Source organism: Brassica napus, chromosome C6 (genome assembly GCF_020379485.1).
Source record: "Brassica napus cultivar Da-Ae chromosome C6, Da-Ae, whole genome shotgun sequence".
NCBI lineage: Eukaryota > Viridiplantae > Streptophyta > Magnoliopsida > Brassicales > Brassicaceae > Brassica > Brassica napus.
The window spans coordinates 24251075-24266867 of record NC_063449.1 but is presented as its reverse complement, the minus strand read 5'-3'; the positions used below and the strand labels follow the sequence as shown (position 1 = coordinate 24266867).

The following is a 15793-nucleotide window of genomic DNA, read 5'->3' as shown; positions in this document are numbered from 1 at the left end:
TTATCTCCGCCTACAAAACATCAATAAACAAAACCTTAATAATCATTCAAATCGAGAATTTACAACTTTTGAAGAAATAGAGTGAAGGTCATTAGTGAATCGGGAAACAACAACTTTTCAAGATATATATCGAAGAGCATGAGTTGCTCGACGACCCTCAAACTATAATAACAGCGAAGATAACCGTTGTTATCACTTGATTTTTTTTAGAAGTTTATGATTAAGAGTACTGAACAGGTATTTTTCAAGGATATGACATACCTTTTTATAGTCTAAGATTCGGAGAAAGAAAGTTAAGGGGATCCATTCATTGATGAATTGTGATAGGAGTTGAAGCTATCGTTAATGATTGCGTTAAAGACACGCTTGAATTTAGCCGAAACATAACAACGACGGTGAGAAGTCGTAAAAGAAATCCAATTTTAAGTGAAATAAAGGTCCATACAAAATCAAACAACTAACCCACTATGAAGCCCAATAAAAAGACTCACCAGGAATGAAGTCTGTTAATGAGACACAGCATTTTCATGAAATGGACAGGTGTCACCGTCTGGTGCACTGACTTAGTAACGTGCATAGCTCTGAAGAGAAGGAACTCTACTTTTATATATATAGATTTAATATATAATTATTTAAATAAATAAAAAGTAATTTCTTATTATTTTTGAATTATTCATTTTTGAATTCGAACTTTTTATATTTTTTTTATTTTTTTGACAAAAAGATCAGAATTTTATTTTGAAATCCAAAAATTCTCATTTAATTTCAATCTCAGAACCATACGTCTCAAATCTATCCCCGAGCATAAATTAGTTGTTGAAGCACCGTAGCGTTGGTTAAGGTTTAAACTTTAAAGGCTTTTACACCCATATCGGGTTTGAATCATGGACTATGCAATTTCTTGCAGATGATAGGATGCAAAGCTTATCAAAAGTTCCATAGAACTGTAGGCAGAGTCATTTGTTGTGGTTATCTACTGAAGAAAGAGCATGTCTATCGAAGATGTCGTATATGCAGAACCGTCCATCCATCCAAATATTTCGGGGATAGATAATGTAATGTGTTACTCAGTGCTTAATAAAATATAAATTAGTTAACCCTAAAAATATAAATGTTTATTTGCTATTTAATGAAATTTCTTTTGTTCATTTTGACTTTTGAAAACTATATTTAGTATAAAAAAAAATTTAGAATCATCCTAGGAATTTTTTAAAAATGTATTTTTGGTATCTTTTTCTTCTTTTATGGAAATATATCACACCAATACGATAGTATGTAAAACACAACTTTTAGAGAAAATCAAAATATACAAGTGGGGGATATTCTCTTTTTACCGAAACTAGTCAAACAGCACGTTTACGATCGGTGAGACGTCGTAGTACACCACTTTATAAAACACATTATTTCTATTAATATAAGGCTATATCCTCCAGAGCACACACACGATACGTTACAAACGTAGTTTTTCATATTTTTATCAACCCATTGTGAGCATTATTATACAATACACTCAGACAACATAACTAGTTTCTTTCTTTTCGGTCTTTCAAGAGACATCGGCGACACGTAGGTAGCCTTTCTTGGACGGAAGTTTGGCAGTCTTGAAACCCTGAGGAAACAACTTCTTAGCCTCTTCGTCTGACACAGCTGGTGAGATAACAACGGGTTCATCTGGTTTCCAGTTAACCGGAGTGGCAATCTTGTTCTTATGTTTGGCCGCCATCAACAACGAGTCTAAAGCCCTCAGCACTTCGTCCATGTTACGTCCCGTGGTGGACGGATACAGGAAACTCAACTTTATCTATAAAAAAAAATCATAATTAATCATATATACATGCAAAAATAAATGAGAATGAAATTATGACATATGATCATTTACCTTGCAATCAGGACCAACTACATGAAGGGCACGAGAGGGACCGTTCTCAATAGGATCAATCATGTTAAGCTGAGGGATGATCTCTTTGTTCGGATCAGCGATTATTGGGTATGTCACTTTGCTTCCAGGCTATATCAATTTTATGTCATAATAAAAGAAGAACACAATGTTACTTGCAATTAATCAAAACGAGAACGTAATAGGTATGTCAAAATGTTAATTAGTTTTATATTATATGCATCATGCATGCATGAAATTAAATCTTACAGTAAATGCCTCAATGTCGGGGATCCAATCTTTGTGCGACTGTATGTCGTCACAAGACAAACCAAGGAGCTTCACACCTCTCTGCTCGAACTCATGAGCGTATTTTCCCATCGCACCAAGCTCGGTTGTGCATACGGGTGTGAAATCCCCTTTGAGTCCATTAAATAAATTGGAGATGCTTCACATATTTTGATCAATTTAAGGAAAAAACGAAACTTGACTGGGTTAGTCAAGATATAAGGATGTCTTATATACCAGGGTGAGAGAAGAGGACGGTCCAAGAATCGGCGAAGTAGTCATGGAGCTTGAAGTTCTTGTGTGTCGTCTCCACCTCTAGGTTTGGCACCGTGTCTCCTAGTGTGATCCCTGGCATTTTTTCTTGTTATCGAAATGAAAATGTATGTATTGGATAAAGCTGAGCTTATCGATGTTCGGTTAAATAGAGATCATACAAACTTATAGGTGCAGAAATCAAAGTCAGAGAAAGAGAATCTTGATATTCAAAGGGGATGCATGCAAAAGAGTATCACGTGGCGTTCTTAAAACTTGGCTTTGCGCCACGTGTGGACGTGTCTTGTATGATCTTCGAATAAAACAACTCTACATTTCGAGAAATTTTCAAAAGCGGACGATTAATTTCTAGAGACTCAAATATTTGTATCATTTGTACTCGATCTTATATAACCGACAAAAGTTTGAGTCTACAGTTCCATTTGGGCCGAGATCAAAGTTAGTGGACCCATGGAAAAATTTCTGAAAAACGGTGTCGCTAGATGGAAAAGATCATGATTAATGAGAGATTCTTAGGGCACCAGCATTGCTAGATCTTAGTATTATTTTAATAATATAATTAGATTAAGAGATTTTGGTAAGATACATAGTAAAAGTAAAGATTATTGGTAGAAGTTTTGGTAGGTTCTTAGCAAAATATTAAATTTTGTTTTTTTGATAATTGTTTGGTAGGATTTTATAATAAAACATATAACATTAAACATAAGAACATTACAAAGTTGAAAAAAAAATTACAAAATAGACAAAAAAATTACAAAGTTAGAAAAAAAAATTACAAAGTTAGAAAAAATTACAATAACATAAACTTCACCGATTTTATTTTAAGACCCAAATTTATCCCATATATATTCGATCAAATCATGTTTCAATTGTTGATGGACTGGTCTACCCCGAACTCTTGCTCGACGATCAAGTGAACTAAAAATCTCTGTAGGCATCTTAACGCAAAATGAAACATCATGATCTTGAAACGTCTCATCTTGATCGTCTGTACGTCGTTCATCTTCGACAATCATATTATGGAGTATGATACATGTTCTCATAATATTAGATATGGAGTATGATACATGCTCTCATAATAATACCTGCACAAACAATTAGATGGCCAAGGTTAATGAACGATGAGAACAGAAATACAAACCAGAGAACAAACACAAAGCATTTATACCAAGATTGCAACCAGAGAACAAACAGACATACATTGATCTTCAACACATACATTAATAAAACACAGACATATATTAAAAAAAAAGCAGAAAAGCAAACACCAAGCATTTTTAGAAACAAGCGAAGAACTATTTCTCAGAACAACAGGTTTAGTAGCTTATTCTTGACAACTTCTTCAGCCACACTCAGTGGTTCTGTTTTGGCTAAGAGAGTGTCTAGAATAGCGAGCTTTGATAGTCTCTCCTTCCTATCCAAATCATCCTTCTTCATCTCCCAATCTTCCCTCTTCATATCCATAATTGTTGCATACTCAGCCACTGACTTTCCTTTACCCGTGTTCCTTTTAGCCTTAGCGGCCTTTATACCTTCAGGCCGGACCTCATCATCAGCAGCAGTCGTGTTTGTACTCTGACAAGGAGTCTCACAACCTTTTCGTTTAGAAGTACCACTCGGTTTAGGAGTGTTGAGGCTTAGCCACTTTTGCTCAAACCTCAGAAGACACCACGCATGCTCTAGAGTAAATTTCTTCTTGTGATCAGCGAAGTAGATGTCGTGCGGCACCTTGAGAACATCGTTCTCACTTTGACCAGAGGTGATCTGTCTCTCTGCTGCTGCATATGCAGCATAGAACTTGTTAGTGAAATCGTTAATCTTGTGCCACCTCTGCTTTATATTGAGATGCTCTCTTGGGTCACCACTCTGTACTGCATGTGGAGAAGCAGCATAATATTCACCAACTCGGGACCAGAAAGTCCCTAGCTTCTGTGAATTTCCTACAACCGGATCCTTAGACGTGTTTATCCAAGCGCTGATTATAACCTCGTCATCAGCTGGTGTCCACTTCTTTCTCTCCTTATTAGAGCCCACTGGTGTCTCGGTTTCTTGTGAACTAAAAGGAGGGATCTCTGATGACTGTTGTGATTCTCCAAAGCGGACACCCGCTTCATAACTTTCATAAGGAAAGTTCTGACTGTTAAGGAGGCCGACTAAACTAGGGGACTGACCATATGGATTCAATGGATTCCTTGAATCCATAACGATTACAACAAAAGAGATTATATAAGAGAGACCCGATAGAAACCGGAGACTAGTTTGATTTCGAAAACAAGAGTGAAAGAAGGTGGTTGTTAAATAGTTGAGAAAGTTAAGGACGGTCAGTAATGACCTAACCATAAACTACCAGGGTCTAATCATCAGTTACTACACTCATAGCAACCAAAAAAGCAATCAAGTAACTAAATTATATAGCCAAATTATATACTACACACATTGCGGTTAGAAACAAACAAGATCCAATCATATAGCCACAAACAAACAGACCAAACAAACTAAAACACCAAACCAATTTTAAAGCGCGAACCATAGTAATGAAACCTTTAACCATCTCACAAAACTAGAAATCCTCATTAAATTCCTCCTAACAGTTCACTCAACTACAAAGCATTCAAGTTCCCTTACAGCATTCAAGTAATAACTCTTCACACAACTACAAAGCTATACCCAAATAACACTTCACACAACTACAGCTATGTAAGCAGTAACAAGAACAGAAACATTCATTTCCTACTGGCAACTACAGAAACTTCACTCATCCTATACGAAGGCAACTACAATTTTATCAAACCTATCTACCTAAGCCTAAACCAAAACATTCATTTCCTACTCACAACTTGACATAACACTAAAAATCACACCTTTAAGTAAAGTAGAGCTAACATTAACAATCTCACTTTCAAAAACTAACTATAACAATATTATTTTCAAGAGTTTAAACATTTAAAGAGTTCACAAACCCGGGTGAGATAGGAGCAACTTGAACATTAACAAGCGATTCCGAACATAGCTAACCCATTCATCACATTTTTTTTTTAATTATCTAACAGAAACCAAACCCTAATTCACTAAACAATCAAGGGAGTAAATCTATCCATTCGAATTTTCCATTTTTATTTCCAAAAAAAAATCAGTTGCGGATAAATAAGAGCCATGCACGAACCAAACAATCACCAACAGCGAAGATATAATCAAAAGAAATCGAGGGATGAGGAACACATACCTTGTTAAGATTTGAACAGTCGGAGGAGAGGATGATTTCGAATTTGAAGGTGACGGAAGAGATCGCTCGAAAGAGGAGAGATCGCAATTGAGGGGAGGCTTAGAGGAGATGACGTCCGCAACAACAACACTGAATCGTCGTCAACGCTTCCGATTTGGTGCCTTCGGCGTCGAGAGAGATCGAGAAAAGAAAGAAATGAGATGAACGAGAGAGAGAGAGAGAAAGAGTGAGAGACAAACCCGTTTCCGTGTTTGTAAACCGTCCACTTGCGACACGTGCCCCTGAAGGATGAGCCAAATAACTTCTTAACTTAGAAGTTTTTCCAAACATATCCAGCCTTTTTTATTTAAATTTTGACCCAAATTTACTAAGAAGTGGGCTTAAGAAGTCCCAATGCTGATGCCCTTAAGGTGAGGTTCTTAACGGAATATAAGAACCCGTCTCTTAACTTTTAACTAAAAATTTGTTCGCGCTACGCGCGGATTACATATTTATATTATATATTTATGTTTAATTATATTGTTTTTTATTTTTGATATAAATTTTAAATAATTTATTTCACGAATTTATTAAGAAATTTTACTTTTTATATCTTATAAACATTTTCTTCTAAATATCTTTTATCGACATAAAATGTTAAAAACCATCTTCAATTTTATATTTATATAGATTGTTTATCCATTGTTTTAGTTTATTTTATAATCTTGTGTAATCTATATTATAAATGTGTAATTATTTATATCTAATACCAATAATTTATATATAAATAAATAAACTGATAGATTTTATTTTAACTTTTATTAGTTGATATATATTGATATTATTCACCTATTTATTTTTATATATACTATTTTGATGTTTTGACATAAGTTTAGACAAAATGTTTAGTATTCTCTTTTGATGGTATTTTCTAATAGAATCAATGTAGTTCCTTAATAGTTTGGTTAGTATTTTACATTTTTTTTTTGTTTTGTAATTTTAAATAGTACTAGATCCTGATCTGTGCGCCCGCACGGGTGTTTTTTAAATTTTTATATTTTTCAAATTTTGTTTTTCTTTTTTTTGGTCAAACACACAAATTTCATTTCATAAAGCAGTCTACACTCCATTAGAGGATGATGAGTTTAGCAATAAGAGGGCTGATATTTATATCTATATTTTTCAAATTTTGTTTTATAAGATAGAATATATATATATATATATATTTTTTAAACACTTACCAATATTAAATATTTGTTTTATATATATATATATATATATATATATATATATCTACAGTAAAATTATTGTGTGTTCAACAATCAATAATTTAGTCGGTTTCATATATATTTGTCTTGTTAGATTTTCTTTCGAATAGAAATAATGATGTAAATATGCGTAAAATTACATTACACAACTATGTGCTTGTTGGTGATATTAATTGAGTATTTACATGTGTTTTAAACATCTTTAGCTCTTAATAATAAATAATCAGGTATTGGATTTCTTTTAAAGATAAAATATTTCAAATTAATTTAAAACATTTTTAATCCACATAAAAATAAAATTTTTCACATTACTTTTAAAACATTTTAAAGTATACCATATTTGGTTAGTTACAATTGTAGATTACGATTTTGTAATAGAACATTTAATTTTCTACTATGAGGTCATTTTATAAAAAGAATATTCATTTTTAAATATTTATTAACAATTTTAATTGAAAGATTGATATTTCCCAAATATTTATTAACAATTTTAATAGTTATCTAATATATTATTAGTCAAGAATATAGATTGTATTAAAAAGATTGATAACTTTTTAGTTAACATGATGAGAAAAACTTTTTAGTTAATATGATAACAATAAATTAGGGATACGTTATGTAAGTTGGAAGGTCATTGATATTAGAAATATTTTGTGGAGTTAATTAAGATAGAGTTATCCAAAATAGTAATTAATAATTTAATATGCATACTATATATGTCAAACAATTCCTAATTTACGTAACTGTATTAAAGTTTTGAAAACTGTGTTTTAATAGGAAGATTTTGGGGAGTCAATTATTAAAAATTGTAGTTTATTTGTATTATCTAATCCTGACCAGTTCTATCTATAGACCGGTGTATTATTATTATATGATATATATTTGTGTAGGATGTAAACATATATACATACACAAAATATATAATTATAGATCAATGCGTAGGATGTAAAATCCTAAACTATAAGTTCCCAGTTCTATATCTGATATGACACACAAAAAATTCATGATGTTTAATTGAGTTCGTGTATGTGTAAGATCTCAAACCATAGGTTTGTTAAGTGGTTAAATAAATTTTTCATCTGGTCAAATCTATTTAAAATAAGTTAGACTATAAACCAGTGGATGTCCGAAAAAAAATCCAGCAATTATTCACCAAAATTGAAAAACGTAGGTCTATAAACAGAGTAAACGGAATTATTATTATTTTATTACTTATTAATTGGTTAATTATTAAATGGTAATAATAAATGATTGTGTTAGATAAATGGATATTATGTCAGTGGTATTAGGTGTAATTAATTAAAACGTTGAAGGGTTCATTTATATTTGTACTTCAATTTTAATAGATTAAATGTGTTTAAAATAATTGTTTTATTTTAAAATTGATATTTACTATTAACATGAAATATTAAATATAAACAACTTTAATCACAAATAAAAATATAGATATATTATACATAAATAAATATCTTATTATATAAAAGAGTTTTTTGTTCACACTCCTGGTAATGTCACATCAGATTCCAGGTCAGAAATTCATGTTATGTGGCCATGACATGTGTTCAATCATCAAAATGCATCGATTCGTCGTTTGGTTACCGGCTGGGCTTTTGTTTGGGCTTGTCTCATGTTTTGTTTTCGGCTCAGCAAGAACCTAAGTATAGGAAAACATGGGTGTTCTTCGTTGTTCTTCCTTCGGCGGATACGGTGACGATCGGTTGTCCTAGCCGTTTCTGTAACTCAGCCCGTTGTGATTTCACCATCTTTAAGCCCATTAAATCGAGCGTTGTTCAGTCGGCGATATCGTGTATAAATAGATTCGTATCTCACTTATGGGAATCGTGTTCTCCACATCTCTCTCTTACTCAAATCTTAGATCTCATCTCTCTTAATGGCTAACTCGGTGGTGTTTTTTTCCGACTTGAAGTCCGGTAAATGTTCATCGATGCCAGGCTGCTGCGATTCTGGGAGGCTAGGAATGTGAAGCGCGGTGGTGAGCTAATGTGGCTTGATTTGCTCCTGGTGGATGTTAATGTGAGTGATTTGTTCCTCTAGATTTCGATTCCTCTATATATCGATTGTTCTAAGTTAATATTTTCCGTCTTACTGTTATTATTTCCGGCGAACTTTAATCTGTTTAAGAGTAGTGATAATGTTTTCGGTGAACCTGATCATATTATTCTGGGTTTCTATAAAAAGTTTTAAATGGCTTTGATGTTTTGTAATAATATAATATGTGTCGTCTGTTTTTGCTTTGCTTTCATTTTTTCAGAAGAGAGAAATCTTTCATGATTCGGCTCCACTGTTGTGGCACTCTGTTGGTACTGTTCCTTCTCTTCTACAGATATTCTTCGTCCACTAAAGCTGAGTGGAACCTTCACATGCTGAAAACAGAATCGAACTATCACAATAACACTTTAGCGGCTGGGAGTGGGAAGAAGACGATGCAAGAAGTTCTCTTGAACAGGTATAAACAAATCTCAAAAGTTCACAACATATATATTGTCCCAAGACCTGGCTTTTTCCATCGATTTTCTTAACTTTTTGAGATGGATAATTTTTGCTTGGACAAGGCAGATATGATTGCACATCAATGGAGGAAAGCTTAAGAATCCCTGGTCAGTAACTTATCACCTCAATATCTTAAACAGAGGAGGCATGGATGCCAATGAGAACCTAATCTCTCAGTTTTCATCCGCTGTATCATCCTCTCTTGATGTTTTTAATGTTGCTAACGCCAGCCTTCTTACTTCCATTGATCGGAGTTAACTAATTCCTTTGAATTTACAGATTTGGATTAAATATTATCGCTGTTTTGCTGAAAATTTACCCTTTCTTCTATCAGATTCGTTGAAATTCAATAATGATGCATGTACTAGGATCAACTCCATGATCATCCCATGCTGTGAAGACTTGATAGAGCCCAAGAGTGATCACAGTCACAAGGTCATAGAGATCACAAACATCGCATGGAAATATCTTCTTGATGAAAACTTAGTAAGTTTCAAGATTTCATACTGAATTAAACAAACCCGAATATCAAACATTATAACTGGTCCTTACATACTGGTGACGATAGGAATGTTCCTTGGTGCAAACAGGTGAATGAAGCTTCGTGTTCAACGCCCATGAAAAGACCAAACGACATACCAAGCATTGAGTCCACTGAGGAACTTAGAATTCAAGCATCTAAGACTTATCGAGAGCGTTTCAATTTTCAAGATGGGAAACTGTTGAAGCAGGCCAGTGGTGATGCAAAGCAGCAGCACCAGCAGCAACAACACCTTACACGTGCTTCCTCTGTTTACTAAGCAGCTGTATCGGATTCAAGATCTCCCTTCTCCCTGCTGTTAACTGAGACCAAAGGTTATTATTGTGTCACACTCTACAGAGAGAAAATTGTTGCATACATGTCAACTTATTTTTTTCGTGGAGGTAGTTTGAGGATTTTACAAAGTCGTTATTTGGTTAGTTAAGATTTGTATTGTTTATTAGTTGGAACCAAATATATTATTATCTTATGAATCAGTATATTATGAGTCATATTAGTTTAAATTAAAAGCAAATCTATTAAGCCTTATGGTGTCAGATACGTCATGAGCTTGAGATTAGCGGTTCCTAATGGTATAGTTCCAGGGAGATAATGCCGGCAAGAAAGATTCTGGAATTAATCGACCCTATGTGGACAGTGTGTTCAACAACTCGGTGATCACCCTTATAGCAACATAAACGTCCCACGAGCACTACGATGACGACAAGGAAAGAATAAGAGTTCATTGTGCTGTTGTTTTAAATATAACTACTGATGTGAAACAATATTTGGCATGCGTGAAAAGAAAATACAAAGAGAGATGCAACAAGGTTTAATCAGAAGTTCAATATCCAATGAAAGTCATTACAATAAACTGGAAACTGTGAAAGATAAGAAATTCTAATGTTGATGTCCACAAAAATTGGATGTTCCATCTGCAAACAAAATGTTAGTATCTATGTAAATTCATACGTCACACATGAGTAGTAGTTAGAAGCAGTGGCGTGCCTAGGGTATAAAAATGATTTGTTCCACGTAGGCATGGCAATTCAGAAAATGATTGACCAATTAAACGTTGAAATATAACATGTCTTCCTAAAAGCACATCATTCTCTTTTGTCTATCCCTGGAGCAGCTCAATCCATTCATCTTCATTTTTCCTCATTTACTTTAAAAATAGTATTTTCATGCACTTTTTTAAATACTTTTTAAATATTATTTTACTTCACAAAATATGTTTACTTCTAAAACAATTTTTGGCTTTCTTCTCTATCAATTTCTCATGGCTTCTATGTTATCTCTGATATGATTTTTAAATTTTAATATCAGTTTAGTCTCAGGACATACAGCCAGTGAGTTAGTGACTTTTCTTACACTTACTGAAAACAGCGTTTACAAATCGTCGCATCCTAACGTTTATATACTTTGTCCTCTGTTTTGAGTTTTACATTTCGTAGACCGACAACTCTGTCGTCTCAAAAAGTTAACCAGATCCCGGTAAGTTTAAACCATCATAAAGACTCAAACCCAAAAGTCTACTAATCGTTTACAATTTTACATATACAGAGCCCAAATCACATATTCTACGTGCTTCAAATACTTTTAAATGGATATACTAAAATAATAGTAACAAGGTGTTTTGCCCGCACATACGGACATAATTTTTTTACGGGCAAATTTTTTATAGATAATTATTAATAAATGTACTATTTATAAATTAAAAATAAATTTATATTATTTTAAGTTGATAAAAAAATTTATACTATTTTATGAATCTTCCAATTTCTTAATTTTCACTTTTATTGATTTAAAAAAATATTTTGGGATATTAATATTTTTAGTTTAAAATATGTTGCTATCTTTAACCAGTTTTTATTATATTAATTTATAAACAATTATCAAATTAAATAAACAAATATATAACTATATATATAAAGTGATGTTATTAAACCAAATTTTTGGAATTACCAAAACCTACAAAATCTCAAAATAAATCAAAATCACAAGAATGTTAAAATGAACCCAAATTTACATATTATATTAATCAAAGTAAATAAAACTATTGATATATGTACAATTATATTGTGAAATACATCCCATGATAAATGAATAAGCACTCAAACAGACCAACCTTGTGGACAAACAAAACACTAATATGTAATATATAATAAAAGAACATTTCAATGTAAATAAAACTATTGATATATGTATAATTATATTGTGAAATATCTATATGCCGTAGTCAATCTCTGTTTTTTCCTATAAAATATAGATTTTTATTTTCCTATAAAATAGTACTTTTATTATAAAATCATATATTTTTCATTTTCAAAAGGTCTTTTAACTTTCACACTTTAATAATTATAGCTAAAACAAATCATTTTGGAAAATACAGGTTTTATTTAAAAAATAGAATCACATTTTTCTTTACATAATAGTCTTTTAAATATATTTTAATTTAAACAAAGTTATAATTATGTGAATTCTTGAAAATAAAAAATTTAAATAGAGTAAATTTTAAAATTATATAAATATAAGGTACTTGTTGTAAATAAAATTAGTATTTGGAAAATATTCTATTTTGGAGGCAGATAATTTGAAAATTTTAAAAATATATATATAATTCCTTTTCCAATAATATATATATATATATATAAAACAGATAAATATTAATATTTTACTTAAATAAAAAATAAATTTTATTCTTACAATAATAAGAATAAAAATGAAAATACAACGACAAAAAATCATATCAACAAACAAATATAAATCAAATTTATTGTTGCTTATATACTTCTTCGTTGTATTTTAATATTAAAATAAATTTAATAATTTAGAAAAATGGCATGACATATTAAGTTTTCAAACAAATAAAAATAAAATATTAGTTATTTTTTATAAACCTATTTTAATATTTTAGTATAATGATAAATCTAATTATTATATGTGTATATATACTATTAAGTATAAAAATTAAAGAATAAGAAAGGAAGATGTAGATAAACAAAAAATAAAGATATGAAATTATCTTTTCTTTTTTTAACAGGTTTTCCATTTATTTTGAGATAATCTTTTAATATTAATTTGTAATCAGTTAAATAATAAAAATAAATAGTGACTCAATCTAAAATTATGGAGAACAAGACAAATATGCAAATTCACTTCTCAAATAATAGTATAGATATATAGGTTTTCAATATATATTATGTTTTAAATGAAACAACACATCTGCTACGTTACATAACACATAAATATAATAGTAATTTTTTTAAAAAACCAAAGTAACTAATTAGTACACACATAATATTGCTAGGTCAAAAAAACCCCGCAACTTCAGATAGAAAGTTATATAAATATATATATATATATATATATATATATATATATATAGACAAATTATTGACATATAATAGTTTCAAAATCTCATATATATATATATATATATTCCCAAAAAATAATTAAACACGGATTACTTTTAACGATACTATAGTTCTGTAGTTTTTGGATTACATTGCCAAAAGTTAACAATCTTTCCACAGCTATATGTTCCTAATCGATGTTTCCAGTTATGTTTATTTCATCCTATATTCGGATATAAATAATTATATATTAATATAATACTTATTAAGAGTTCAAAGGAAACAATTAAAAATACATTATTTCTATCCGGAAAGATACAACAAAAAAACAAAAAAAAATAAAAAACTCATAATATCAGTTTTTTTTTTGACATCTAACGGTCATTCTATTACCCAAACTTGAGGTGGTATGGGTAAGCAGACTAGAATAGAACAACCAATGAAAAATAATCCCTACGAAAGGTCCTAGAAGTTAATTTGTTTTTACCATAAAAAAACATTACTCGCTTGTGAAAACATTCCTTCAACTGTTTCGCCCCCAACAAGACATGAAACAGTTATTATTTGTGTTCAAAGTTCCATAATCTTAAATTTCATGTATCTACCAAATACTTATCAAATTATAACAAAACTCAAACAATATATCAAATTCACATACATGCGTCTCTCCAACAAATGTAAGACTATGAAACATAAAACAACCAATGCTTATTAAACAATATTCCATAATATCATATGTCTCGCAGAAAAAATGAAAAATATAAACAAATTAAAACAAACGATGTTTATTATAAATATATTTGAGCTTTAAAATTATTTTTATAATTCATATCCCGCCCGTAGGGCGGACCGACCCTAGTATTATATAACTATTTGTGCTTTATCAATTAGTTAAAATATGTACATTAGAACATACAATTGACCAATTAGTCAAAGTTTAGTAAACTTTAGATTTGAGTTAGCATATGAAACATTCGGAGCAGATACACCCATATCTCAATAGGAGGGGGGATTCGCTAATGCTCTAATTAGGTATCTCCAAAACATGTTCGGTCACCAAGAAACACATCTAATTGATAACTCAAATCGAAGAAATATTAAAAGATCAAACGAATAACAATATTATACATACAAATATTTTGAGAGTGAGTCGCTGCCTAAATTTTCTATACAGTTTCCCACACAACTTATAACAACACAAATTCTCGATAACTGAGTTTCCGTTCTCAGCCTCTTGCATGTTAGCCTTTTATCATCTTCTATAGCTGGTTCTTTCTCTTTTAAGTTTTTTTAGTCGACCTTTTTTTGTAGCCACCATGCTTGTAAGTTGTAAGTTATACGTTTATAACTTTCAGAGTTACCTAGTCACGCTACTTTAGACAGCCATAGCCCCATCAGTTAGAAGAAGAAAGATGGAGCTCGCATGAAAACAGCGGATGGTATACCAAAAACATTAAAAATAACTATTGAATCTGTAAGCACAAAAAGGGGAACATTCAAGGGATCAATTTCCATGTGCTTTCCACTGAATAAAACGTAGGGAGAGAAGCTGTATGAGTAAAACGTGACAGCTACTTCTCGCACCAAACACGATATATAGGCAGCCCATCCTTAGAACTTGAAAGCGTACGTAGTCTTAGTAGCGGTGGCGCCATTATTGATGTTGTCAAGTGGATCCACATAACAGACACGGATCTATTGCTATTCTTTATAAAACACAGGTACCTTTACATTCAAGGATAAAGCGGGCACCATCCAACTTTTCCAAAAGTTTCTTCCATCTCCTGATCTCTCCTCTTCCCCCATCCTTCTTTATTTTTCTCTCTCTGACTCTCTGTGTCTGTCTTCACTCGATGATATGTAATTAGCTTAGTCGTTTGAACAGGGAAGCTTCATACCATAAAGATTTCGGTTCAGTTCAAGTGTTCATAAAGCTTTTGAAAAAAATGTATCATTGTCATCTGGACATTTACGAATTTATAAATCTTTAACTCTAATAAAAGATGTGCATTCTTCCTCGGTATATCCAGAAAAAGAAACTCTCATTTCCAACTTACAAATCTTCGAGGTTTACCAGTGTAGAAGCTAGGGTGCCATATTTCCTCTAAACTGGTTGGAGCCAAATTGCCTGCAAACACAATTTTTCTTTTTAACAAAATCCAAAGATTCTTTTGATTAGCCTCAAGCGAAGCTACAGTACAGTAAAAAGAAATTAGCAGTGTATATCATATATTGAGTTTTTTAGTAATAGCTTAAAATGTTGCTACCTTCTTGATCCAGTGACTTTGGTTCCATAGAACTCTTCAGGACCACCTTAATGTGTTGTCACAACTATCACCTATGAAGCAAAACAGTTTAACCAGATTAAAAAAAAAAAGAGGGAGAGTTTTAACTTTTTCAGGTAAGTCTGAGTCTGAGGTATTTTGTGGCCAGAATCCAAGGTTTTACAGTGAATTATCTATCACCATCACCGTCTGGAGCAAACCCACAATAGCC

The 15793-nt window shown here is 31.6% G+C and overlaps 3 protein-coding genes across 7 annotated transcripts; 1 reads left to right on the top strand and 2 right to left on the bottom strand.

Moving 5' to 3' along the window:
* Positions 1-1387: 1387 nt before the first annotated feature.
* LOC106360598 (1-Cys peroxiredoxin PER1-like) lies at positions 1388-2555 on the bottom strand. The gene is made up of 4 exons (NM_001315637.1): positions 2402-2555; positions 2147-2295; positions 1880-2008; positions 1388-1801 (listed from the first exon to the last, which is right to left on the bottom strand). The coding sequence occupies exons 1-4, from the start codon at positions 2517-2519 to the stop codon at positions 1547-1549; spliced, it is 651 nt and encodes a 216-aa protein (NP_001302566.1). The 5' UTR covers positions 2520-2555; the 3' UTR covers positions 1388-1546.
* Positions 2556-3739: 1184 nt separating this feature from the next.
* On the bottom strand, positions 3740-4639 carry LOC125588420 (glutathione S-transferase T3-like). Its single transcript, XM_048759756.1, has one exon. The coding sequence runs from the start codon at positions 4637-4639 to the stop codon at positions 3740-3742; it is 900 nt and encodes a 299-aa protein (XP_048615713.1).
* Positions 4640-8503: 3864 nt separating this feature from the next.
* On the top strand, positions 8504-10450 carry LOC106452456 (kinesin-like protein KIN-5D). 5 transcript variants are annotated; one of them, XM_013894581.3, is made up of 7 exons: positions 8512-8714; positions 8835-8941; positions 9180-9228; positions 9302-9374; positions 9485-9525; positions 9753-9904; positions 10009-10450. In XM_013894581.3, the coding sequence occupies exons 2-7, from the start codon at positions 8843-8845 to the stop codon at positions 10216-10218; spliced, it is 624 nt and encodes a 207-aa protein (XP_013750035.1). In that variant the 5' UTR covers positions 8512-8714; positions 8835-8842; the 3' UTR covers positions 10219-10450. The 5 variants fall into 5 exon arrangements, 3 of the variants coding, with proteins under 3 accessions (XP_013750036.1, XP_013750034.1, XP_013750035.1); XR_001289797.3 differs by having other exon boundaries at positions 8504-8941; positions 9481-9525; positions 9987-10450; XM_013894582.3 differs by having other exon boundaries at positions 8505-8941; positions 9987-10450.
* The last annotated feature ends 5343 nt before the right edge of the window (positions 10451-15793 follow it).

What these genes read in the sequence shown, in the direction of transcription:
- LOC106360598 (NM_001315637.1), bottom strand. Translation starts at nt 2,519, where the DNA reads ATGCCAGGGATCACACTAGGAGACACGGTGCCAAACCTAGAGGTGGAG. An exon ending in CGTCCTCTTCTCTCACCCTG is followed by an intron (nt 2,296 to 2,401) that starts GTATATAAGACA and finishes ATGGACTCAAAG; the next exon opens with GGGATTTCACACCCGTATGC. An exon ending in TAGTTGGTCCTGATTGCAAG is followed by an intron (nt 1,802 to 1,879) that starts GTAAATGATCAT and finishes TTTTTTTTATAG; the next exon opens with ATAAAGTTGAGTTTCCTGTA.
- LOC125588420 (XM_048759756.1), bottom strand. Translation starts at nt 4,639, where the DNA reads ATGGATTCAAGGAATCCATTGAATCCATATGGTCAGTCCCCTAGTTTA.
- LOC106452456 (XM_013894580.3), top strand. Translation starts at nt 8,843, where the DNA reads ATGTTCATCGATGCCAGGCTGCTGCGATTCTGGGAGGCTAGGAATGTG. An exon ending in TGCTCCTGGTGGATGTTAAT is followed by an intron (nt 8,942 to 9,179) that starts GTGAGTGATTTG and finishes TCATTTTTTCAG; the next exon opens with AAGAGAGAAATCTTTCATGA. An exon ending in GGAAAGCTTAAGAATCCCTG is followed by an intron (nt 9,526 to 9,752) that starts GTCAGTAACTTA and finishes TTCTTCTATCAG; the next exon opens with ATTCGTTGAAATTCAATAAT.